Source organism: Oncorhynchus masou, chromosome 31, assembly GCF_036934945.1.
Source record: "Oncorhynchus masou masou isolate Uvic2021 chromosome 31, UVic_Omas_1.1, whole genome shotgun sequence".
Lineage (NCBI taxonomy): Eukaryota > Metazoa > Chordata > Actinopteri > Salmoniformes > Salmonidae > Oncorhynchus > Oncorhynchus masou.
In genome coordinates this window covers 71,653,393-71,680,324 of record NC_088242.1, presented here as the reverse complement: position 1 = coordinate 71,680,324, position 26,932 = coordinate 71,653,393, and the positions used below count along the sequence as shown (strand labels likewise).

Genomic DNA, 26,932 nt, shown 5'->3' with positions numbered 1-26,932 from the left:
GCCATGTTGGAGTCAACAGAAATCAGAAATAACATTATAAATATTCCATTACCTTTAAATGCACTCCCAGTAATCCTAGTTCCACAATAAATGTTTGTTTTGTTCGATAATGTCCATTATTTATGTCCAAGTAGCTACTTTTGTTAGTACGTTTAGTACACAAAATCCAAACGCTCGTGCAGGTACAGCCGAACGTCGGACGAAAACTTCAAAAAGTTATATTACAGGTAGAAGAAACTTGTCAAACTAAGTATAGAATCTATATTTAGGATGTTGTTATCATAAATCTTCAATAACGTTCCAACCAGAGAATTCCAAAGTCTGTAGAAAATCCGTGGAACGCACGTTACTATCATGTGAAATGCGCATGACCAGGACCTGGCTCTCTGCCAGACCACTGACTCAAACAGCTCCCATCCTGCTCCACATCACAGTAGAAGCCTCATTCAAGTTTCTAAAGACGGTTGACATCTAGTGGAAGCCTTAGGAAGTGTAACATAACTCATATCCCACTGTATCCCAAGGGCTGTGTTGAAAATCGACCAACCTCAGATTTCCCACTTTCTGTTTGGATTTCTTCTGAGGTTTTTGCCTGCCATATGAGTTCTGTTATACTCACAGACATTATTCAAACAGTTTTAGAAACTTCAGAGTGTTTTCTATCCAATACTAATAATAATGTCCATATATTAGCAACTGGGACTGAGGAGCAGGCCGTTTACTCTGGGCACCTCTGGGCACCTTTCATCCAAGCTACCCAATACTGCCCCTGCAGCCATAATACGTTTTTAAGGACTTCCTTAATAAGGAAGGGCACTCCACAGTGAAAGGGCACTCCACAGTGATGTCACAGTCTATGCAAACAGAGCTATGGAGCTCCGTTTGCGTTGCGTTCCAAAGATTCAGCTGCACCAAAGTACGTAGAACTACGTAGCGAGCTACTACGCAAAGGAACCTCCGTTAGATCCATTGCATAAGGGAATTATTTAAGGGTTTTGCATAGAACCCCTCAAACATTTTCCGGAAGAGCATAGTCCCAGTCGGTTTTAGATTGAACATCACGGCCCTGCCCGCCTGTGGGAAAACAACCCATGGTTACCCAATTGGTTCACAACAAAAAATTTACCTTTTTCAAAAGCAATTTTCTTGTCTACTTGTTTTAATCAATTACAAAACTGCATTTAAGCAAAGTACATGTATAAAGATTACTTTTCAACATTGCCTGCTCCAGAGTGTTCTCACTAAACATAATATTGTAGGGCTTCCCTCATGCCACTTTTCATGACAGTGATAGCAGCCATGTGAATGAGTGAGTGCTAGCTAGCTACTGACTGGAACATTAAGCTAACCAAGACCAACAACACAAACAGACTATACAGATACAAGTAGTGAGAGTCACAAACAGACTATACTAAACGAGTTAAATGTCTTGTGATGAAATGTTTTCCATACACATAGCTACATGTAGCCTACTTAGACACCGGGTCCCCACAATTTCCCACTCTTCCACGCTGAATAGCCTGAAGCCACAGGGCTCTTCTCGCAGGTTCCATTTCCCTATGGGGGAGCATGAACCGTAGGTCGGGATTTTTGACCTGGTTACATGAATCAAATCAAATCAAAGTGTATTTGTCACGTGCGCTGAATACAACAGGTGTAGATCTAGAGTGAAATACTTACTTACAGACTCTAACCAATAGTGCAAAAAATTTATTAGGTGAACAATAGGTAGGTAAAGAAATAAAAAAAAGTAAAAACAGTAAAAAGGCAGGCTATAAAAGTAGCAAGGCTACATACAGACACTGGTTAGTCAGGCTGATTGAGGTAGAATGTACATGTAGATATGGTTAAAGTGACTATGCATATATGATGAACAGAGAGTAGCAGTAGCATAAAGAGGGGTTGGCGGGTGGTGGGCGGTGGGACACAATGCAGATCGCCAGGTTAGCCAATGCGCGGGAGCCATGGTTGGTCGGGCCAATTGAGGTAGTATGTACATGAATGTATTTTTAAAGTGACTGTGCATATATGATAAACAGAGAGTAGCAGCAGCGTAAAAGAGGGGTTCGGGGGGCACACAATGCAAATAGTCCGGGTAGCCATTTGATTACCTGTTCAGGAGTCTTATGGCATGGGGGTAAAAACTGTTGAGAAGCCTTTTTGTCCTAGACTTGGCACTCCGGTACCGCTTGCCATGCGGTTGTAGAGAGAACAGTCTATGACTGGGGTGGCTGGGGTCTTTGACCATTTTTAGGGCCTTCCTCTGACACCGCCTGGTGTAGAGGTCCTGGATGGCAGGCAGCTTAGCCCCGGTGATGTACTGGGCCATATGCACTGCCCTCTGTAGTGCCTTGCGGTCGGGGGCCGAGCATTTGTTGTACTAGGCAGTGATGCAACCAGTCAGGATGTTCTCGATGTTGCAGCTGAATAACATGTTTTTCTATTTCTGTATAAAAAAATAATCTTTACACTGGGGGTCAATGGGAAAGAATGTTTGTGGATGTGGTTGCGGGGAATTCTGTATTATTACTTGAATATTGACTCGGAGTATGCAGTGCATTCGGAAAGTATTCAAACCCCTTGACTTCTTCCACAATTTGTTGCGTTACAGCCTTATTCTAAAATGGATCAAATCTTTTTTTCCCCCAGCAATCTACACACAAAACCTGGTAATGACAAAGCAAAAACAGGTTTAGACAATTTTGCGCATTTATTAAAAATAAAAACTTAAAAATAATATTTACATAAGTTTTCAGGCCCTTTACTCAGGCCTTTGTTGAAGCACCATTGGCAGCGATTACAGCCTTGAGTCTTCTTGTGTATGACTCTACAAGCTTGGCACACCTGTATTTGTGGAGTTTCTCCCATTCTTCTCTGCAGATAATCTCAACCTCTGTCAGGTTGGATGGGGAACGTCGCTACACAGCTATTTTCAGGACTCTCCAGAGATCGGGTTCAAGTCTGGGCTCTGTTTAGGCCACTCAAGGACATTCAGGACATTGTCCCGAAGCCACTCTTGTGTTGTCCTGTTGGAAGGTGAACCATCGGCCTAGTCTGAGGTCCTGAGCACTCTGGAGCAGGTTTTCATCAAGGATTTCTCATCTTTTCCTTGATCCTGACTAGTCTCCCAGTCCCTGCCGCTGAAAAACATCCCCACAGCATGATGCTGCCACCACCATGCTTCACCGTTGGGATGATGCCAGGTTTCCTCCAGACGTGACGCTTGGCATTCAGGCCAGAGTTCAATCTAGGTTTCATCAGACCAGAGAATCTTGTTTCTCATGGTCTGAGAGACGTTTAGGTGCCTTTTGGCAAACTCCAAGCGGGCTGTCTTGTGCTTTTTACTGAGGAGTACCCATTGGGAACTTGGTCACCTCCCTGACCAAGGCCCTTCTCCCCCGATTGCTCAGTTTGCCAGCTAGCTCTATGAAGAGTCTTGTTGGTTCCAAACTTCTTTCATTTAAGAATGATGGAGACTACTGTGTTCTTGCGCCGAGTTAGGATATTGCTGCAGACATTTTTTGGTACCCTTCCCCAGAACTGTGCCTCGGCACAATCCTGTCTCTGCGCTCTTTGGACAATTCCTTTGACGGCATGGCTTGGTTTTTGCTCTGATATGCACTGTAAACTGTAGGACCTTATATAGACAGGTGTGTGCCTTTCCAAATCATGTCCAATCAATTTAATTTACTACAGGTGGACTCCAATCAAGTTGTAGAAACATCTCAAGGATGATCAATGGATGCACCTGAGCTCAATTTCGATTCTCATAGCATAGAATCTGAATACTGAATACTTCTGTAAACAAGGTATTTCTGTTTTTTTTTGTAATACATTTGCAAAAAATTCTAAGGGTGGGGATTTAATAGTTAAACTTTCAGGAGTATGTTGAACGCCGGACTGAATCCTCACCTTTAGAAATGTTTGCAAATGTATTACAAATAAAAAACAGAAATACCTTATTTACAGGGTGCAATTTTGAAATTGGGTAGTGCATTAACAGTTTCCTCCTTGTCATGTCAGTCACTGCAGACCTTAGTGCGTTATTTATAACTTGGCAGAAATGTCCGGACCAACTCACCCATGTCAGCTAGCGTTTCGTTATCCAAAGAAATGTACTCCTATGAGTATACAATCTCCGTATGGATGGACCCAGCGGGAATCGAACCCATGATCACCCACGATCATGAGAGAAATTAGCATGGGAAGCAGAAAACGCGTCTGGGGTTGCTGAACACTCAACATCATTCCAGGTTTTCCTGCTGCTTGAATACCTAGACGGCAGAGGGCTGTAGTGGTGCACATCGTAATGGCATGTGCTCCAGACCAGTGTAACTTAAGATCAAAGTGCTTGTGCCCTGGAAAATTACAGCGTTCACAGAGTCGTGTTATCCCAGAATACATTAATAATAAAAAGGGGGAGGCATCTCAATTAAAAGATGAGTGGTATTTTCTGGTTTTCATTTTCTGATTAACTCATAGATTTCCAATAAATAGGGTTTGTACAAGGTAAGTGGATATGCGTTTTCAGAATTGGTCATTAGCACTGCCCAGCAAGGTTCCTGGTTACCACTGATATTGTAATCCATGCAAAGGTCAGTAAGAAACTACAGGCTTAGGGGAAAAAAAGAGAAACTGAGTCACTCACATTAGCACATGATGGTCATGTTTACACCTTCCCCTGCTGACAAAGAGGTTCACTAAAAATAGATCGTCAACCATGTTTCTGAATGAGGATAGATAGTAAGAGGAACCTCGAGTGATTATTGCCAGTATGCAAAAACAATATATAGGTCTACAAGATATTGTGTACGATGTGGTATGAACTCTGGTAAAAGGTTGACATGGGCCTTTCAATATTCTGCTGCCATATGAAATGCATTATTGCCTGCAACAGATGTACTCCAAGACTATCCTTTTATATAAAAAATAATAATAAGGAAACAGATATTTTTAAATGGTTTAATATAATCTCTACTCACTAAATAAAATATAAATAAATACATTTCAAGTCAATAATTAATACAAATTATTTAACTTATAACGTGATAATGCTTGTTAGTGGAAGTTCAACATCCCCCAGAATATAGTCTCTTTTCATAGTGGACATTTTATTGACAACTTTAAATCTCAGGGAGTGTTGGCCGAGATCTGAGATGGCATCAAAGAAAAAGTCCTCATTGAATATGGGGTTATGACACTTCCTGATGACTGTGCTACGCTGCTTTTGGACCTTTCCAGGCACCAGGGAGAGGCTGAAACTACAGTTTATACTCTTGGGGTCCACCGAACGAGTATATAGCCCCTCAGCACTGATGAGCCGCACCCGCAGCCTCTGGTTATCAGGACAGTATTCTGCAGAGAGACGCAGGAGGCCATCCTTCCCTATTGGGATCAAGCTCTCCCTCATCACCCTTTCCTTGTGCAGAACCAAGTCTGTGGGGAAGATGGTAGGAGGAGCCAGACCGAAGCTTGGTGGAAGGCCCTCTACCAGCCCCTCTGACGCCCTCCTTATGACGTTGGGGCTATTGTCCGTGGAACTTCCCTCGTCTGTCGACAGGGAGTTGTTTCTGGACACCACGGTCTTTCTGATGTTTCTGGAGAGAAGCCTTTCATGACTCAATGTTTTGAAGAGGGAAGACTTGGGTGGGGACCTGCTCAGCATTGGGGAGCTGAAAGGGGATGACTCAGCTGACGAGGTGGTGTCGCTGTCCACTGTGCCCTGTCTGTTGAGGGTATAACCTCTGGGAGACAGTCTGGAGGTCAGGGTGTGGAGACTGAAGGAGGAAGGGGAGGATGACAGGACGGTGTTGGACCTGCTCCTGGGGAGCAGCAGCGGTGTGCCACAGGACCCAGGGTCATTGTGGAACAGGGACTCCTTCCTCCTGGTGTGGGGGCTCTCCAGCAGGGTACAGAAGCCGTAGCAGGTCTGGCCTTTGGCCATGTGGGGCAGGGAGAGGGCTGCCTGGCTCTGAGGGTCTGCGTTGGTGGTCTCCTCATCATTACAGTCATAGGGGCTCTCGTCCACACTCTCCACCTGGATGATGTGTTGACTGATGAGCTCTCGTGCTGGGGCCTCCCTCTTAGGGATCCCCCTCTCTCGCTCAAACAGTGACACTCTGACGATGGGGGCCTGGAGGCTCTGCTCTTTACCTTTCGCCTCCTGTAAGGGAGGGATCTTAGGAGGGATGCAGAACTCTGGTATATTGTCTGGGGTGATGACGTTAGGACACAGGGAAAGTCTCTTGTGTTTGTTAACTTTCTCTCCAAACATGTCTCCGATCCTGAAGCTGTATTCTGTTGAGGGGAGAGGCAGGTTGGGTCTCTCCGCGGACACACGGATCTTCTCCACCACCCACATTAGTTCTCTGACAGGGCTTGGAAACTGCAAAAGGAAAAGGAAATCCTCATTAGATAACAGAAATGGACACAAATCACAGGCAATCAAAAATAGTTAAATACTTTTTATAAACACAATTTCAACTTTATATTGAAAGCATTGATAAAACGTAAATATTGAAGTTTAGCTTACCTTTTGTGAATGAGATGTGAGCAAATCCAACACTGTGTCCTTACAGACAGGCTTGTGAGATAGATAATAGATAATTATTGTAATAGTAAAGTTTTTATAAGCAATATCTGAGGCTCTCTATAAGTAGCAGGCTCAGGCTCTCTCTTGTTAAGACCAGCTCCTCTGTAAGCGACTGACAGAGAGCTGCAGGATGTTTAAATATGGCCGGATGATGGGGAGGAGACCAGGATGACTTCCATACACCCTTCAGTGCTCGGACAAGAACCTCCCTCTCTCTTTGCTCACCTGTTCCCATGGAGACACCCAAGCCACAACAGCAGGGGGAAAGGCCAGCATGATAAGACAACTGAACTACTTTCAAATTGAACACATGTATTTGACCAAAGGAATACATGTTAATTGTTTGTTTGATTTCCATTTATGCAGATGAGCAAGGAAATGTAACTTTGGGTTGTTCACACAAATAAAGTGAAATGGTAAGATTATGGCTGAGGCCTATTGGTGAATTTTATTGAATGGAATAGGAGTCAAACCTCTCTACATCAATTAATTACAGGAAGAAACTATTGCTTGCTTAAGACACTTTAATATGTGCTTGATTTATTATTGACGTCAATATGTAGTCTTTGAGTCAAGTGAATCTTTGTCCCATTTATGTTGCTGAGAATATTTGTTAAATCCACATATATGTGTCCCTTTCATATCAATACTACTTACAGTTTTGCTATGAAAGAACTGAGCCACTGTAAAAATAGCCTAAGTGTATAGATGTTGCAAAGCCACACACTGAAAACACAATATCCGACAGGTTTGTTTGTCATCCTCTTTTATCGATTTTGAATGCAACACACTATCATTTCAAATCACATGAATACTCAATAGCCTGCTATAAGTATTTTCTATACAGGTCACCACCTTACTGTAGCACATGAATTTATATTAAATGTAACCTTTATTTAACTAGGCAATTCAGTTAATTAAGAACAAAAGCTTATTTACAATAACAGCCTACACCAGCCAAACCTGGACAAATTGTGCACCGCCCTATGGGACTCCCATTTACAGCCAGATGTGATACAGCCTGGATTTGAACCAGGGACCTCTTGCACTGAGATGCAGTGCCTTAGACGGGGGCGCCACTCAGGAACCCAGTATAATGACTGTGATATTGGCATGAAGATTACAACAGTTATAACTGGACATGTTGAGCAACTCTACAACACAACGCTACTTTGAAGACAAAACAGATCACGCTCTCACATTATTTTAGTCACTTTGAAATTAAAACACAAGTCTAACAGGTCTACACAATGCAACCTGCCTTAATTCATGCCAGGGATACCCTCTTGTGGTGGGAGAAGGATCAGCTTTTATGTCATAAAAACTATTCTATTTTGGACAGTAAAAGAAGATGAGAGCCAGTGGAGCAGCATTGACACCTCCAATACTTTACCCATAGAGATCACGGATCATTCAATTCTTATTAAAACCATGTCACACCTTAAAAGGCATGGTGTTAAATGGTAATTGACATTGTGTAGGTTAATTAGTATACAGTATAAAGCAGTACACCTTCAATATTCCATTTGACTTTCCTCTCTGGGTTTCTTAGAAAAGCTCAGTTCTCTAATGGTCAAAGTTCAAGTGGAGTAGCTTAGTAACTATGTGCAACCACACCATTAGACAGATGGTGGGATCATACCTAATGCTATCTCAAGAGATAAAATGTAAAGAGTGGACGTTCTTAGAAATGTTGTTTTTAAAGGTCCAAACTTATTGTGGTTTCGTCAGCTGCACCTTTTACACGGATTTCAGACAGCGGAGAAAAGGGGGAGAGTGTTTCAAGATCAAATCAAGTCAACATCCCTTATGATCTATTTAGATTTGCTTTTGGGTTTCAAAGCCTATACTTTTCATCGTCTCATCCTATTCGATCAAATTTCTTATCTTTTTAGCTGAACTAAGGTTAATGAATGTTTTTTGCGTCAGAAACTGAAGTGTGATACCAGTTGTCTCATTAGCTTAACCAAATGTATGTGACCCTTGCCCCAGTGAGCTGGATCTGGCAGCAATAATCATCCAGTGCTGCCAGGTAATAATGTACATGTGTTTGAGGGTCACCTCAAAACATAACCTATTTCTTTTTCCATCTAAAACTAATACTATGCCCTTTCATTCCAAACAGGGGGTTACATTCTGTAGGATAATGTATTCCCCCTTCAGAGTATGTAACAGGCTTTCAGTCACCAGGCTGTCCGTGTGTTCATTCACTGCAGCCAACAGAGGGCAACATCTAGCTAGGTAGAAAACATACATTTGTCTTAAATTTGTCTCACACAGATCCCTATGTAGAATGATGGAAACTCTATCTGGCCTACCTGATGAAGTACTACTATATCAGGGATACTGTTCTTTCATATCCTGAAGGGACGCCACAATGGTTCACATAGAAGGGGCCAATATGGGGGTGTTCTGTAACCAGTCCTCGTCACAGCTCTCCACTAACATGGAGATCCACATCTTCAGCACAAATGTGATGCGAACCCTGAAAAACCACACAACCCCTAATCAATAAACTACAAGTCTTCATCGACAACTGCCTACGTTATGTACGGAGGATATAATGGCCATTTAAAATAGATACATACTCATGAATAACACAATGGACATACATTAACTGGACTACTACAACCCACAAGGAAAGAGAAAGCAGGGAAGGCTAAAAACCAACTGGAGACACTCCACTCTACAAAAACTGAGTTCAGCGGGCAAAAGCCCTTGCACAAAACAGAAATGGGCTTACAAACAAGTATATTAGGCCACCAGCTACATCATCCTGTCACCGGCCACATCATCATGATATGGAGAGGCGGCCGGTGACACTTTGCTTCTTGAAAGTCCAATATCTTGAAAATTTGACGTCTGACATGCAAAACGTTTTGGGACTGTATCAACAGTGGACTAATAAATCAAATACCAAAAGATAGTTTTTGATTGGATTTTCCCTTTAACTCTGTCTGAAGAACATTTCAAACTCCTGGTTACTTTTGGATCGGAACAGCTTATCATCCCAACGTTCACTGCCAAAGGGCATCCTAACCACAGGTGCTCACTGTTATTGATTGGTGTGACGTCATTGGAGAACGTCACTTTGCCTAATATTAAATTATGTTTATTATTGGGTGTGCGTTAATAGATATGAATACTAAGGCCTAAATAATAAGGCCTAAATGAATAAGGCCTAAATAATTACTAGAAATATTTTGAGATGATTAATATTTATTATAAAGGTTGTATCATTATAGGCTAGCCTACTTACCTATTGTGAGGTTGAAGAAAATGTACCCATGTTATTTGGATCGGACGGCATTGCCGAAGGAAGGGATAGGCAGTTTCCCTTTTGTGTGGCAGTCTGCTATAGTTTCTGTAACAGAGAGGGGCTATAGGCCTAATGGACATAGTTGCTGTGAGCTGTGCCATGACGCATAGGCGTTTGTATTGCGCTGTTTAAGTATCTTAAAATGTTTATACAACTAATGTTGATCATGTTTTGTACACTCAGTGTATATGATGATTGTGTATAGACATTATGGGTAGTATATGAATAGAAAAGGTGTGTACAGCAGTAGTTATATATAATAGGCATTGACTAGAATACAGTACATACAGTACATGTGAAGGGATAAAACAGTAGTTAAACATTATTAAAACGACCAGGTTTCAATGACGATGTACATAGGGCAACAGTCTCTAAGGTGCAGGGTTGAGTACCAGGTGGTAGCAAGCTAGTAACTGTGAATACAGTTCAGGGCAGGGCACTGGGCAGAGGCCTGCTAGTGATGACTGTTTAACAATCTCTGTCCCAGCTTTGATACACCTGTACTGTCTACGCCTTATAGATGGTACAGCGGTGAACAGGCTGTGGCAAAGGGGGCCAAGCCAAATTTGAATGGTTGTTGAGCCAATTAGACCATGCCAATTTGAAGCTTATCTTATTTCAAGCTTATCATGTTATTTCAGAATATTTTGCCAAGGTAGCTGGCTAACTCCTTGATCCTGCTTTGTAGTTTACCCCTCTGCACCCTGTCACCATAAATAAACCATTAGGCCCCTATGCAATTGAAGACGTTGTAAGCCTGCCTTCCTACATCTCCCTTGGCTACCCTGGGCCCCCTATTGTTTTACATAATAACAAGACTCATACAATACAATGCCATTCCTGTTACAACATTACTATACAGGTAAGTTATAGCACAGCATACCATTTCCATGCCAGATTCATTACAGCAGACATTTAAATAATATGATATGAGCAATGGTTTCTCTAAATAAATCAAATTACGTTTTGTGCTTCATGTATGCCTAAACTAATGAAGACACACATTACTAATAGAATGCTAAATGACTCCAAACAACGCTACATTTTCTAGCCCATTACCAGCGAGTGTGTCTTCATTATGTTTCAAATTCCATCCATTTGAGGGGAAATACATGCATCATACGTGCACATAATCGCCCCTCTCTTTCTCACGCTCTCACCTGCTCATTCTCCCTCCCTCCATCCCTCAAACGCACACACACGCATTGCATTACTGTATACGATGAAGATGCGCCAAGTGCTTTGGTATACATAGATACTGCTACAATTGTCAACCTACTTTATGGTAAAGAGAGGCTGGATCCAAACGTATGGAGTGCGAGTGTGTGACGCGCTTCCTCTTTTCTGCGCACAGAAGTAGGAGGGGCTTGATACGGTGGAGGCAGGACTGCTGCTGCACAGTGTGTGTGTGTACATCCAATTCAGCTCGAACGCACTAACGAGTGACAGATTTCAGGTAGGATTTAACGTTCTTTTATCGTTCTAACGTGTTTTAACACTGACGTTTTAGGTTGGTATGTGTACTGGCCAGCTGGGCTGTATGGTAGCCTATGTCATTACGGTATTTGATTCGAGCGCTCTAATGCATTACACATAATGAAAACCTATGTTCAGTCGTTCTGATTCAGACTCAGGACTTTTAATTTATCTTGTCTATGGGTGTCGCATAAATTCAATATTTAACCAGTTTTATTTTTGACTAGAGTACGTTGCAATTTCATGTGTCGTTTGCCCATAATTGCATCATTGATGATTGTTGATATAATTGCACCTGACACAGCAAACATGTACGTTATTTAATATGTGACAATCAGACAACTTCATTAAACATAAGTGGCAAACTTAAGTAAATTTGGACTGGTTTCCTGAACCTCGTGCTAATGGAAAAACATTCAATCCAGTCTCCAGTGCTGTTATCGGAAGGATGTGCGAATTTAAGAGGCATTCCCATATTGGTGTTGCTAACGTTTGATTTTCTGTAGGCTACTTTGAAGGTTCCATAGTCAGTACTGTCATCGCTAGTGTGAATTTGCCGCCATATCATAATGGTAGCCGATGTCTGAAACAATGCCATGTTATCAAAATTAACCAGTAATATAATTACTGTAACCCAATACACCACTGGGCTGCTCTACTGCTAGTTTACATCAAGACAAGACAAAACAAAATCAGATTATGATATTAGGCTGTAACCCAATAAATCGTGTCCATAGGCGCATCAGTGGTTAAAATAAGAACCTGATTGAAATGTTTTATCAAGGTTGATTGTTTTCCTGTAGCCAACATGTAGTATGATTGCAGAATGACTTTTAACAACGAGCCTCCCACTCATAGCATAAGCTTAGCAGTTTACGTCAATAGCCTATGATGCTGAGTCCATGTCAGAAGCAGAAGACAGGTTGCGATTACTGCTACTCCTGCCTTCTTGTTCATGCATTTCCAGACCCGAGTTGCGCCCATATTTGGTATCGGAAGGCGACAGATTAAGAGATTTTAAACCATAGTGTCCAAAGGTGCATTCCAGGACAATCATAAATAATAGGTCCACATTTACCAATCAGGGATCCTTTTTACATTTCTGTCCATCAAACCATTTGGACTAGTATGAATGCCCATATTAGCATGCTCCATATAGACACAAAATAAATGAAATATCTTGGTAGCCTATAAGTGTGATATCTTGTGCTCAGCTTTTGTCAAACTGCTACATAGTTGATATGCCTCAGGGCATTCTGCTCCACAGTAAGCTTCCTTGTTTGCTATATGTGGACCATTCATGTGACAGGTTTCCCACCAGTCTGACATGCTGAATTCCAAATTGACCCTTAACCCTTACCCCCCAGGCACCCCTGTAGATCTGAAATGAATGCTTATGTGTAATGTCAAGTTTTTAACATATTGCTTAAAGCTATCCAGCCCTTTCAGAGCTACGTAAGTGCCTTAAGTGCTGGGGGTTTAATTAGGCCGAGACTAAAATGTCTAAAGTACATCTTTGGCCTTATCAATCACATAGACATTCCATGCAGATTCTTTGCCTGCCCACTCCCCATGTCAGTTGGCAGTGTGCCTTCCTACTCCCGTGAGTCAGCTGTCTATCTCTGCATTGCCACTGGAGGAGCTGGAACACAAGTCCTCTATAATGTATGTCAGTCACTATTGGTGGCTAGATGAAGGGCTCTCTGGAGATCACGTTGACATGATGTGCCAAGAAAGATGCGCTTGAGACTGTCGCCTGCTGGAAAGGATTGAAGAATTCTAAACCTCTTTTTGCAAAGGGATTGTGCTGGATGGGTCAATTTATGAGTGTGTGTTAATTTCACCCGAGCCACTAAACTGATGTGTGCCATAATCAGACTTAAAATACACTCCAAGACTTTGCATAGAGTAATGATATCTGAATGTCATATACTCTTTGAAGAATATGATATTGAAGGATAAGGGTATGTCTAGAGTGTTCAGGTGTTATTCATAGGGATGGGCATTTGACATCTTTTGACTGTTCGATTATTTGAATAAAACAAATAATAATTTTTTTTTCGAATGCCCGCACTGGGAAAAAAATCTGTATGCATTTGTCTACACTCAGCGGACAGTTTATTAGGTACACCCATCTAGTACCGGGTCGGATTCCCCTTTGCCTCACGAACAGCCTGAATTCTTCAGGGGGATGGAAATATCGCTCAATTGGTATCAAGGGACCTAAAGTGTGCCAGGAAAACATTCCCCACACCATTATACCACCGGCAACAACCTGTACCGTTGACACCAGACAGAATGGGGTCATGAACTCATGCTGCGTACACCAAATCCTGACTCTGCCATCGGCATAACTCAACACGAACCGGGATTAAACTGACCAGACAATGTTTTTATCCATTCCTCAGTTGTCCAGTGTTGGTTATCACGTGCCGACTGGAGCCGCTTCTTCTTGTTTTTAGCTGATAGGACTGGAGCCTAGTGTGGTCGCCTGCTGCAATAGCCCATCCGTGACAAGGACAGACGATTGTGATTTCCGAGAAGCCGTTTTGCACACGGCTGTTGTACTGCTCCGTTATTTGCTTGTTCTTGACCGCCTAGACCGTTAGTTTGCACGATTCTTGCCATTCTCATTTGACCTCTCATTAAACGAGCTGTTTTCGCCCACAGGACTGCCACTGGCTGACTGTTTTTTGTTTGCCACACCATTTTTGGTAAACCCTAGACACTGTCGTGCTTGAAAAGCCTCCTGGGCCGGCCGTTTCTGAGATGCTGGAACCGGTGCGCCTGGCACTGAGGATCATATCATGCTCAAAGTTGCTAAGGTCACTTGTTTTGTTCAATCGGACATTAACTGAATGGCTCAATGCCTGGCTGCCTGATTTGCAAGGCAAGCCACGTCCACATTACTCACTGTCTGTAGGAGCAAAACATTGTTGTGTACCCAATAAAAATAAAAGCAAGTGCCATGTAAGATTAATTTATTGAAACCTTAACTGCTTATATTATATCGTAGAACACAATCTTCAATAAGGCAGTAACCTCAGCAGTGACGCTTGCTTGTAGAAGCCTATAGCTGTGCAATGGCATTGTCTGCTAAATTAACAAAACAAGACCGACACTCTTATTTCCTGAGCCCTTATCACAGTAAAGACGCCTATTTTATAGTAAAAAAAAACCATGATGTAATATAACAAAATGAAATAGAACCATATTTTTTTCCAATTGTAAAAGAGTTGCCAGTACAAATTCATGCGCATCTCATGCCTGGAACAGTTATTCTCAGAGTGATCATTTGAAACGGTGCTCAATTTGGCGAGTTGAAAGACAACTTTTTTCAGGGCCTAAACCCTAAATCTGTCTTCTTGTCAACATACAGAAGTGTTATTTGGTTTATTTTTCCTGTTTGGAATTTTCTAAATGGATGAACAATTCCACATTGAACACTGCATGGTAATTAATTGTGGTGAGTAGGCATATGCTTAATGATTCTGATGAAGACACGGAGCGTATTTCTTTTCAGTGTGGTAGCTGTCTATGTTTAGTGGGTTATAGCCTATGCTAACAAATTCTAAATGACAGTAACAGTTAGCAAAGTAGCTTAAGCGGAAAATAGAAGGGACACAATTATTCCAAAATTACAGCTCATTGTTGGAACACATATTGTCCTACTTCAATCAACCAGTCCATGTTGAATTTGTGATAAAACTGTCGTCAATTGTCAAGGAATGTTGCTTGTGTATCCCATCAGTTGGATACATTTTTATAGGGATTTATTACTGTAGGCCTAGCGGGAGCTTGTGTGCGCACTCAGGACACGTGTAGAGAGAGTGACACGGAGGTTAAAGGAAATTAGGGAGAAGAACATGTGATGCTTGGCTTGTTTTTTTGTTGCTTTTGTGCCCCGCAAATGCACATGTACAAATGGAACACTAGAGTCAAACGCAAATTAACATTGTCTTCAAAACAACATTTCACTTGCCTGTTCGGGCAGCCACAAAGCACATTCCACTAAATAGTTATACAGTATTTGAAAATGATTTGATCGCTAGTTAAAGATCAAGCTTTGACATCCATTCGAATACTCAATTTCTCATGCCCATTCCTAGTTATGCATCCACACTGAACCATTCCAGCGCAAACTCTTGGCCAGTCCATGTTCAGAGATAGTGGGAACTCCCAATGATTCTACAGTACAGAGAATCTGTGTTCCGTCAGTCTGTCTTGTACACAGTTATATTTAGCTAACATTACCACAAGTGTCACAAGCTCAGATGGAGCACGGACTTGCCAACGACGACTGATAAAATCCTATTCAATTAATCAAACATCACCTCATGGAAACACAAAGGGGAATTGTGCAGCTATTGATCCAGAGGTTACAATATCAGCAGCACTGTACCACTCTTAAAACTGTCTGAGGCACACAGCACATTTCTAGATCCCAACAGAGTAGTCATGTCCATGGGTTTCATTCTACCCTATATTCTATCAGTTGTTGATCTAGCCAATAGACATCACAAAACAATATATAGGCCTACCTACAGTAGTAATGTAGACAATAGACAAGTGAAGTAATCCTGTCTCTGTCATGTGTGCACACATCAGATTATATTCAACATGCATTCAGTGCTGTCAATACGCACTGAAACCTGGTATCAGGTCATACAATAATTACTATCAGTTTACCTCTTATTGACTTATCCTCATCTATCTGGAGTACATAAACTTCAGCTATCTTTTTAATCATTTGGACATTGCCTTTGCCTAATCACAAGCCATCCATTTAAGAGGCCATTATGAAAATGACTCTGGATTATGGGAAGCTGTTAAGGTCTCTGTTATAACACACTCTAATTCATTCAAAAGTGCCCTCCTTGCATAAATTATTCTATTTTATTGTATTCTGGGGAATTACTAGTATTTGAGATCCCATATGGGACTGGGAGACGGCACACTCCAATTACCAGTGGCCCATGCTAGATAAATATATTTTTTCATTTTTGGCAAATTAAGGCATTTTGTGGCATGTGTTTTAGATAAACAGGTGCTACTGACAGTCTAATGAACTGTGCTACTCTCTTCATCACTCATGATCAAAGGCTTGAATAAGTCCAATTACACCGAACAAATATCTGAACGCAACATGCAACAATTTCAAAGGTTTTACTGAGTTACAGTTCACATATTGAAATAAATAAATTAGGCCCTATTCTATGGATTTCACATGACTGGGAATGCAGATATGCATGTGTTGGTCACTTATACCTTCAAATAAAAAGGTAAGGGCGTGGATCAGAAAACCAGTCAGTATCTGGTGTGACCACCATTTGCCTCATGCAGCGCGACACATCTCCTTCGTATAGAGCTGATCAGGCTGAATGTGGTCCCACTCCTCTTCAATGGTTGTGTGAAATTGGTGGGAACTGGAACACACTGCCTTATACGAGCATTGCAAACATGGTCAATGTGTGACATGTCTGGTGAGTATGCAGTCCATGAAAGAACTGGGACATTTTCAGATTTCAGGAATTGTGTACAGCTCCTTGCGACATGGGGCTGTGCATTATCATTCTGAAACCTGAGGTGATGGTGGCGGACAAATGGCACGGAAATGGGCTTCAGGATCCCGTCACGGTATCTCTGTGCCTTCAAATTGTCATGGATAAAATGCAATTGTGTTGGTTCTCCGTAGCTAATGCCTGCCCATACCATAACCCCACCACTGCCATGGGGCACTTTGCTTGCCCACACGACACCATATATGCTGTCTACCATCTGCCCAGTACAGTTGAAACTAGGATTCATCCGTGAAGAGTACACTTCTCCAGCGTGCCAGTTGCCATCGAAGTTTAGCATTTGCCCACTGTAGTCGGTTACGAAGACAAACTGCCGTCAGGTCAAGACCCTGGTGAGGAGCTTCCCCGAGACAGTTTCAGAAATTTTGTACAGATATTCTTTGCTTGTGCAAACCCACAGTTTCATCAGCTGTCCGGATGGCTGGTCTCAGACAATCCCGCAGGTAAAGGAGCCGGATGTGGAGGTGCTGGGCTGGCGTGGTTACATGTGGTCTGTGGTTGTGAGGCCAATTGGACGTACTGCCAAATGCCCTAAAACAATGCTGGAGGCGGCTTAGGGTAGAGAAATTAACATTATATTCTCTGGCAACAGCTCTGGTGGACATTCCTGCACTTAGCATGACAACTGTACGTTTCCTCAACCTTTAGGCATCTGTGGCATTGTGTTGTGTGACAAAACTGCACATATTAGAGTAGCATTTTATTGTCCCCAGCACAAGGTGCAAGTGTGTAATGATCATGCTGTTTAATACGCTTCTTGATATGCCACCTGTCAGGTGGATGGATTATCTTGGCAAAGGAGAACTGCTCACTAACAGGGATGTATACACATTTGTATACAACATTTGAGATAAATAAGCTTTTTGTAGTTATGGAACATTTCTGTGATCATTTATTTCCGCTCATGAAACATGTGACCAACACTTAACAAATGTCAGTTTGAGGTGAACTATGTGGGATAAGACTGTGTCGATGAGAGACTATACAATCTGTTGATCTGCAAAAAAGCAGTCCAATAATGCAACACAGGTCATAATGACAATGGTTAATTAAAAACAGGGAGTTGTTCTTGGTCTAGTGCCAGTGAAGAGGATAAGCTGCTATTTACTGTGTGTGAGATTTGACCTATGCGTTTCTGCCATCCACTAGAAAGTGGTTTTCCTCCCAGCTGTTGCAGTTGCTCCTTCACCAACATAACATTCCTGGACGGAATTCCCCAGGAAATGTTTAGTCGGAGGGTTGGGAAGTAAGGGGTTGGGACTGTTGGGGAAGTGAGGGTTTTGGAGTCATCAGAGAGTGTGATTGTTGAACCATAATAATGCATGATGATGATTGTGTGGGAGCTGGAAACTGCAGCACACCCTGTGCTATACTGTACTGCTGTGGCTCTTGACCCTGTATTTGTGTTCTCTGTTTACAACTGAAATAGATCTCTCCTTTTCACTGATGTCTATATGGTCACGCACAGCAGCCTCCATAGGTCTTGCCTCATCCTCCGCTGTTTTTTCAAGGAACTCAAGTATGTTATTCTTTCTTCTTCCTATGCTTTGGGCCAACCATAAGTATTTCTAGCATGGTGGATGGGTTTTACAATGACTAACCATGGGTACTATGAACTATCCCTTTGATTCCGTGGCAATGAAAGGCTTGGGTGTGGAGAATTGGTGGTGTAACTTATTTATTAAGTTAAGATTGTTTGGTGGTTGGTTGTTGGGTGTGTGTTCAGGTTAAAGGAGCAAGACATTAATAGACTTAGACAGTGGGAAAAAATATGTTTGTTTTGTTGTTGGTTTAATATGTTCTGTCCACATGCAACTAGTTTGAGTATGGCGCATGTGGCTTGTCTCATATGAGACACTGATGGAACACCTGCATCATAGCTTTTCACTGGAGCAGCACTCTTCTTTGTGATCCAATAGCACTTACACAGCCTGGAGGTTTGTTTTGGGTCCTTGTCCTGTTGAAAAACAAATGATAGTCACACTAAGCGCAAACCAGATGGGATGGTGTATCGTTGCAGAATGCTGTGGTAGCCATGCTGGTTAAGTGTGCCTTGAAATCTAAATAAATCACTGAATGTCACCAGCAAAGCACCCCCACACCATCACACCACCTCCTCCATTCTTCACGGTGAAAACCACACATGCAGAGATTGTCCGGTCACCTACTCTGCTTCTCACAAAGACACTGTGATTGGAAACAAAAATCTCAAATTTGGCCTCATCAAACCAAAGGACAGATTTCCACTGGTCTAATGTCAATTTCTCGTGTTTCTTGGCCCAAGCAAGTCTCTTTTTATTGCTGTCCTTTTGTAGTGGTTTCTTTGCAGCAATTCGACCACAAAGGCCTAATTCATGCAGTCTCCTCTGAACAGTTGATGTTGAGGCTGCAGCTGAGGTAACTCTGGGTCTTCCTTTCCTGTGGCGGTCCTCATGAGTTAGTTTCATCATAGTGCTTGATGGTTTTTGCGACTGCACTTCAAGAACTTTTAAAATGTCTTCAAATGTTCTGCGTTGACTAACCTCCATTTCCTAAAGTAATGGACTGTTGTTTCTCTTTGCTTATTTGAGCTGTTCTTGCCATAATATGGTCTTGGTCTGGTATTGGTACTGTAAGTGCATGTGATGCCAAATAGCCTACTGTGATTTTGTCTCCCAGCGTCTGTTGGAAAGCAGACTGAACCAGGTTTTCTTCTAGGATTTTGCATGTGCTTAGCTCTATTCCATAAATTTTTTTATCTTAATTAAACTCCCTAGTTTTTGCCGATGACAAGCATACCCATAACAATGCAGCCACCACCGTGCTTGAAAATATGAATAGTGGTGTTACTCAATGATTTGTTGTTTGATTTACCCCAAACATATTGCTTTGTGGTAAGGACATAAAGTACTGTGTTTTACTTTCATGCCTTATTGCAAATAGGATGCTTGTTTTGGAATATGTTTTTATTCTATACAGGCTTCCTTCCTTTTACTCTGTCATTTAGGTTTGTTTGGTGTAGTAGAGTTGGGCGGTATCCAGATTTTCATATCCGCATACCTTCCTTCTCTCACACTTGGATTTACAGTATTACCGGTTTAGTACACAAGGGGGCACAATTTATTTTTTTAAAGACCATTTGGTGTCTATTACCAGAACGCTAACAAAATTAGCACAAGTAATAGCAAATTTCGATATAGGCTGCTAACTAAATAAGCGCAAATGAAAATAAACTAATTGCAAAGACCGGCAGTCCAGCATATAAAGTTATACATATATAGGTAGGAGCTACCGAATGTCATGTTTTGTTAATTTGGACATTTACAAGCAAATGTGATCGGGAGACATTGTGCTTAATGAACACATTTTTGAGGCACGCTTGTTTGAAGAAAGGACAGTACTGTGTAAACACTGTGTTTGTGTGGAGTCTGGGAGTTGCTAGGGCAACAGGCATGCCTGCTCTGCTCTACTCAGAGAAGATAGGGGAGGAGCAGACGGGCCCAGAACTGAGAGGATAAAAAATGCAAGGAAATCAAGCTGCGAGTGGCAGCTGTACATATAACTCATCCAAAGGGCTTTGACTTCTCAACCATGGCAGAAAACTAACATAATATAATGCCCTGTGACCTTATTAATTCAGCCACTTACTTAGATAACTAGCATGTTAAACTTAGGGGTCGCCCTAACGCAGAATTCTTTGTTTTCACGCAGGAAAAAAATATTAAATGCGTAAGAAATATCTTGCTGCATTTTGTTAACGCAAATCTAAAATGCTTCATATTGTAATTTCTGCTCAGCATCAAACACATTTTGTGCTTCAGTTGCACTTGGATTAGAATTCAGGAACGAGCCTTCTATCAAAAGACTGCGCTCTGACTGATGTGTAGCTTCTTTTCTCTGGTACTGTTCTCGGTGTAGCCAGCCTACTTCTCTCTGGTAAAATGCCAGATTAACTTTGGGCAAAACATTAGTAAATGTAGCTGATTACATTCTTTCTATAATGAACATTAGAAATATGATGGCCATGTATAATTTTTTGCAAAAAATACCTTGATTTTTAATTGTAAGCTCATTTAGCTGCTAGCCAAATAATGTTGCACTTCTGTTGTCGCACGATGACAATGAAGCTATTTTCTGCTGAATATGTTGCACTCATTTATTTTCTGTGAAGGAAAACTATAGTTGCACGTCCCTGATCACTCTATTGAAACAAAAAAACACTGTTTACTTTCAATATAAAACAAGACCTCTGTCAATACACAGCTGGACTCACCTGCTCCTGCTTTCTCCCGTTGTGCCATTTACAAACACACACGGGACTGGCCCAACTGTTCTGGGGAGCTACAGTAACATTCATAATGTGACAGGTGAAATGAAGAACGTGGTCTGCTTTATCTCCTAACATATTGCACAGGTTGACTGCAAGTATCTACTTCAAAAGTAGCAAAATGTTGACAAACCATCCTGTGGCTATTTCTAAATTCCCCAGTATATGGTATTTACAGTACTACCTAGTTTCATATGCATTTTTATAATCATCTGATTTGACCACATATGCACAGTGGTGTAGTGCAGTGTTTCCCAACCATTGTCAAGGGTTACAATAAAAATGTGTACTGTTGGTGGTACTCGAGGACCAGGGTTGGGAAACAGCGGAAGGTGTACGTTCTCATACAACGCACTACCACAGAAATCTGTTCCTTTTCTTACCCCTGTGCTTATCTGATCCCTTACCCTAACATACCAGCCATACGTGCTAGGTCTATTATTACATGTTGGATATCATGGTGAATGTATTTCACATTGCCATTATTTTAGGTTATTCTAAATGTCACCATTTCTCATAGAAGTTTACTTCGCCGAGTGGGCGGTTAAAAACAAATAAAATAAAGAAATAATGTGAATGTACCCACTTCTCCATGTACCACTACTCTACTGCGTATTTGTTATTTGACTTGAGGTGGCTGAGCATTACAAAGTGTACAGTAGGATTGTAGTTTGCACTCTGATTATCATCCTACTGCAGTTCTTTTAAAGATGTTTATCGCAAGTCCGGAGGACTCAAATTGACAGTCTTAATGAGAATTAAAAAACAAAAAGAACAATACACAATACATGTTGTGCTGTCACATACACAGGATGGGTGCAGTGAAATGTGTTATACGATGCCCCTACAGCAAATTAAGATTAAGTGCCTTGCTCAAGGGCACATCCACAGATTTTTTTTTTCTCACCTGCTGGAGTTTTCGAACCAGCAACATTTCGGTTACTGGCCCAATGCTGTAACCGCTAGGGTACCTGACGCCCATAGAAAAACACCTGGCTGTCATTACCCCATAATGACTGTTTGTTCCCAGTGAATAATGGTTATCTTGTTGTGACATGCCTGTGTTTTTTGTTCAAGTGTAGTGGACCAGACTCATGGGTCTACTGTCACTCTGTTAACCCCTCTAAAACTAGGATTATATTTCACTCATGTTTACACTTCCATCATTTTTTACTGTTGGTGAACAAATGCCACGGTAGTCTGTTACACATGGGGCCCATATGTGCTGTTGAAGCAGTGTGTGTGTGTGTGAGAGAGAGAGACCGGGCCAACGTGACCATAGCTATATTTCCATCATGTCCAGTGATTTTTTTGTTGTTGTTGTCAACATTTAGAACGTTTGCATAGAAAATAAATGTGATAATTGCCTGCTATGGTGCAGTTCCATTTAACTGTTATGTGTCGATACAAACAGCTGGACGTAATGACGTCACACCTAAATTGTTTTAACTTTTCAGCAAAAACCTAGAATGTCAAATAAAAATGAAGTAGTTTCCATTACCCATTTAGGAACATTTTCCATTAATAAATTGCAGACAGCCTGCATGCCCTCCCACCTATCTCTTTCATGTTTCAGGTAGCCTGCAAAATTCTACATGGATAGAATGCAAGAATTTGCCATATTCTAATTATTGTCATGTGCCAATGTATCGCCACGGGCCGTGCCATGGTGAATCTTGCACTCCTGTAGATCTGAAATAATTGGATGGTGAAACTTGCATCCAGCCAACTAGAAAAGCAAGTTGAAGCAATTCAGTTATTCTTTTCTCTAGTACTTTTCTCGGTATAGCCAGCCTACTTCTCTCTTGTAAAATGCAAGATTTAGCAAACAGTAGGTAATAATTAAATTAGGCAACTCATCATTTATTTGAAAAACACTGTTTCAATCATTATTTGTTGCAAAGAAAGTTAGACAACACAAATTCGAACAGATACAAATATTGTTTATCTTTAGAAAATGCATCCTATATCTGCCGTTTCCATTACAACATTGCTTTTGGCGAATAAACCTGGGTCAATGGAAACCTGCCTACTGATTGTACATTAGGAGAATTAGGAGCTGTCTCTGTGGGTTCCTGAGGGCATTGCCCCCCTCCCCCCCATCACCACACTGGGAGTGCTTTGTGTTGGCAGGGTCTACCACAGCAGCCCATAGGAGCCAAAGGTCAATGACAGTGGAACGCTGAGAACTGCTGATCAAGCTGCTCATCGATCCGCATTAATGAAACATTACTGCTAAATATGGCAGAGCAGGAGAGCTGTTGGACATAGAGGACATTTGGATTTGATTCATTTTTATGAATGTTATTCTCTCTATATTCAAGATTACATTGTTTATCAGACTGGTAGAGGTGATGGTACTGAATAGTTTGAAAATCATCCCATTGTAAGTAGTCTACGCCATGATGGCAGTGGGCCAGTGGCTTTAAAGCCAGACTCCCTGGACAACAGATGACGCCAAGGGCTGGGGGAGCAGGGAGCTTGGATGTAAATACAACAACAAATGAACCAAAACAATGATATTGTTGTTGAACTACACAGTTGATCTTATTTAGCTAAGGACAAGCCAATGCTTCCCGATCAGATCAAGGTCAATAGGTTCCTCCTCGTCAGGCTCGTGGTGCAGGGCAGCTGTCAGGATGTTTACATGGCTGTCTGTCTGCTGGAGACGACCATCCTGTCTAAAGATCACCTCTGAAATAGTGCTGTCCTCTAGTGAGATCCTTTGCAGCTTGCTGCTGACCCAGCGATACCAGGCTCCAGCCCTCTCTCTCTCTCCCCTCACTCTCTCCTCTCCAGAGCCCAGCGCCCTTTCAGGCCAGCCCAGCTAGTCAGCCTCTTCTGTCTCACAGCTACGGCGTCAGCACCTTGACTCACAGGGAGAGAGTGGGCCATTTTGGCAGAGAGCAAATTATTTCACATTTGGAACGGAAATGCATTTGGCTGCTAGAAGCTGTGTTGAGTGAGTGCCTTGTTTTACTCCTGTGTGTTCAGCTCATCAGCATAACCAGCAGTAATGTCATAGGGATTCTCAGTGTACCCGATGGGGAAGATGAGTCGCATCAGTAGTTTTGCTCTATAACAGTGATTAATTCAAGAGACTGACAAGGCCTTCTAATGATTGATAAGCAATGCATTTCAACAATGAAAAATATTATCATGTACCATCAATTTGAAACATTTCCTGTTAACAGTGTTTAATTAAGCCATAGTTTATTTCTTCTGACATGGGTGTGTTCAACGTGTTTGTTTCTATCACTGCAGCTCTGGTGATCATCATAACTGGACTCACTGTGTGGTCTTCCCTCACAAAGGAGCATGCATCGCCTCGTTGTCTACAGTTTTGGTCTGACAGTCACAGTACACTGAGGAGCTGATTGGCAGTTTGTTTGTATTGTGTACAATGTGCTCTGTGCTGTTCTGACTCTTGTCTCAACAGGGTTCTAAGCAACATCACAGTACTCTCATAGTTTGTTGTGTAACCGAGAAACTGGACTGTGTTAATCTCTAGGAACCTGGCTGGTGCAATCCCAGCAGCTGTAAAGAGGTTAAGAACAGTACTGTACTGCCAGTATAGGCCTATATCCATGGGACTCTTCTAGTCTTCTGACCTCAAAGAAAGATACCATTTTTAGAGCTACTGTTCCACAATGGTCGCGTATCATATTTCTCTACATTATATATGAGGTTATTGTCCTTCTATTTTTTTCTATTGTAGATTACAAACCCGGTGGTTTGAGTCCTAAATGCTGATTGGCTGAAAGCCGTGGTATACCACGGGTATGATTCTGACCTCTAGGAGAAAGATACCATTTTTAGAGCTACTGTTCAACAATGGTCGCCTATCATATTTTTCTACATTACATATGAGGTTATTTTCTTCTATGGTAGATTACAAACCAGGTGGTTTGAGTCCTAAATGCTGATTGGCTGAAAGCCTTGGTATACCACGGGTATGATTCTGACCTCTAGGAGAGAGATACCATTTTTAGAGCTACTGTTCAACAATGGTCGCCTATCATATTTTTCTACATTACATATGAGGTTATTTTCTTCTATGGTAGATTACAAACCAGGTGGTTTGAGTCCTAAATGCTGATTGGCTGAAAGCCTTGGTATACCACGGGTATGATTCTGACCTCTAGGAGAGAGATACCATTTTTAGAGCTACTGTTCAACAATGGTCGCCTATCATATTTTTCTACATTACATATGAGGTTATTTTCTTCTATGGTAGATTACAAACCAGGTGGTTTGAGTCCTAAATGCTGATTGGCTGAAAGCCTTGGTATACCACGGGTATGACATAACATGTATTTTTACTGTTCTAATTACGCTGGTAGCTAGTTTATAATAACAATAAGGCTCCTCTGGGGTTTGTGGTATATTGGCCATAATATCACGTGATTATATGGCGAAATAACCACGGCTAAGGGCTCTATCTAAGAACAGCCCTTAGCTAAGGAAAATTGGCCATATAGCACACCTCCACAGGCCTTATTGTTTAATTATACTAGTTATTTATAGATTTATTGCATTTTAAGCCATAAATACCAGCATTGATTATTATTATTAATTTGGTCATCAACAAAACATTTTCACATGGAACATTTTCATCATACACCAGACAGTTGGTGCATTCATGCACTGTTCAGCACAATGTAATAATCTCTGTGAGATGTGCTTTTCCTCTGCGTAAAAGCAGACCTGTTTCTGGGAAATGACCTCTCTAATGTATCTAACCTCTCCTCACAGCCACATGAACATGCCCCAATTAAATAGCTTCATCCTCCATTTCCACTGCAATCATGTCCATGCTTACACTCTGTCTCCTGTTCATCCTCTGTGTGGGATGGTCTGCTCTTTCACTGTGAAATATTTATGCTACGAAGCAGCCGCAGTATCACTTTCAGCTCTCTCCACATATCCTATATGAACAGAACATTCACCAGAGACACTACAGCTCTGTTGTCTGTTTGTTAGAAGTAGCGTATTTAGAATGTCAGGATCTATTCACATTTGTGCCAGATGTATTAAATAACAAGAAGATAAAAGAAATGTCCCGTTTGTTTTAGTTCTAACCATTCATTTAGTTCTGTAATGGGTGTGAAAGGTACAATTTGAAAACCAAAGATACTGACCCACTGTGTAGTCATACAATACAGATTGTAGGGTTTTTTGGTTCAGACTTGGGTACAGGGATATGTAATGGGATGGATCATGCTATTTCATCTTGTATGGATTTTGGTGGAAGACATTTTCATTAGTCTGTTTTTTAAATCTCTGCTTGCATTCAATCATGGCGGTGAATTTATCTTTAGTTACTTAAATCTGACCCCCCTTCTTTCGTTCTCTTGTCTTTGTGACCTCTCGCTCGCGCTCTCATAATCTTTGTAATATACACAAACTGAAATGTGATAGTCTTTAAATATCTAATAAGGAGGAAAGGGGATTTAAGATTGAAGGGCATAAAAAGGTCCATTCAGCAACCAATAATGGCCTTACTGTAGATATCTACCGTGTCAGAGTAAATGCTTGTGTGCAGAGCAGTGTGCTAAAAACAGCATCAGTGGACACACAGTGACAATGGCATGGTGTCTACAGTAGCTGTCACTTTGGAGGGCCCCTTCACACAGCAGTTCATTCTGTTACTATACCAA

The 26,932-nt window shown here is 41.6% G+C and overlaps 2 protein-coding genes across 4 annotated transcripts in view; one reads left to right on the top strand and one right to left on the bottom strand.

The window, feature by feature from the left end:
* Nucleotides 1-4,948: 4,948 nt before the first annotated feature.
* Nucleotides 4,949-6,673, bottom strand: LOC135525274 (C2 calcium-dependent domain-containing protein 4C-like). The gene is made up of 2 exons (XM_064952987.1): nucleotides 6,533-6,673; nucleotides 4,949-6,385 (listed from the first exon to the last, which is right to left on the bottom strand). The coding sequence occupies exon 2, from the start codon at nucleotides 6,359-6,361 to the stop codon at nucleotides 5,039-5,041; it is 1,323 nt and encodes a 440-aa protein (XP_064809059.1). The 5' UTR covers nucleotides 6,362-6,385; nucleotides 6,533-6,673; the 3' UTR covers nucleotides 4,949-5,038.
* Nucleotides 6,674-11,288: 4,615 nt separating this feature from the next.
* Nucleotides 11,289-26,932, top strand: part of LOC135524388 (talin-2-like) — a 152,347-nt gene continuing 136,703 nt past the window's right edge. For 2 of the 3 annotated variants that reach the window (XM_064951881.1, XM_064951883.1), the window contains exon 1: nucleotides 11,316-11,367. The gene's annotated coding sequence lies outside the window, so the exon portion shown is untranslated. Of the gene's footprint in view, nucleotides 11,368-26,932 lie in introns of all 3 variants that reach the window. The other variant, XM_064951882.1, reaches the window with a different exon arrangement.

Bases quoted from the DNA above. Each gene is read 5' to 3' on its own strand.
- LOC135525274 (XM_064952987.1), bottom strand. From the start codon at position 6,361: ATGTGGGTGGTGGAGAAGATCCGTGTGTCCGCGGAGAGACCCAACCTG.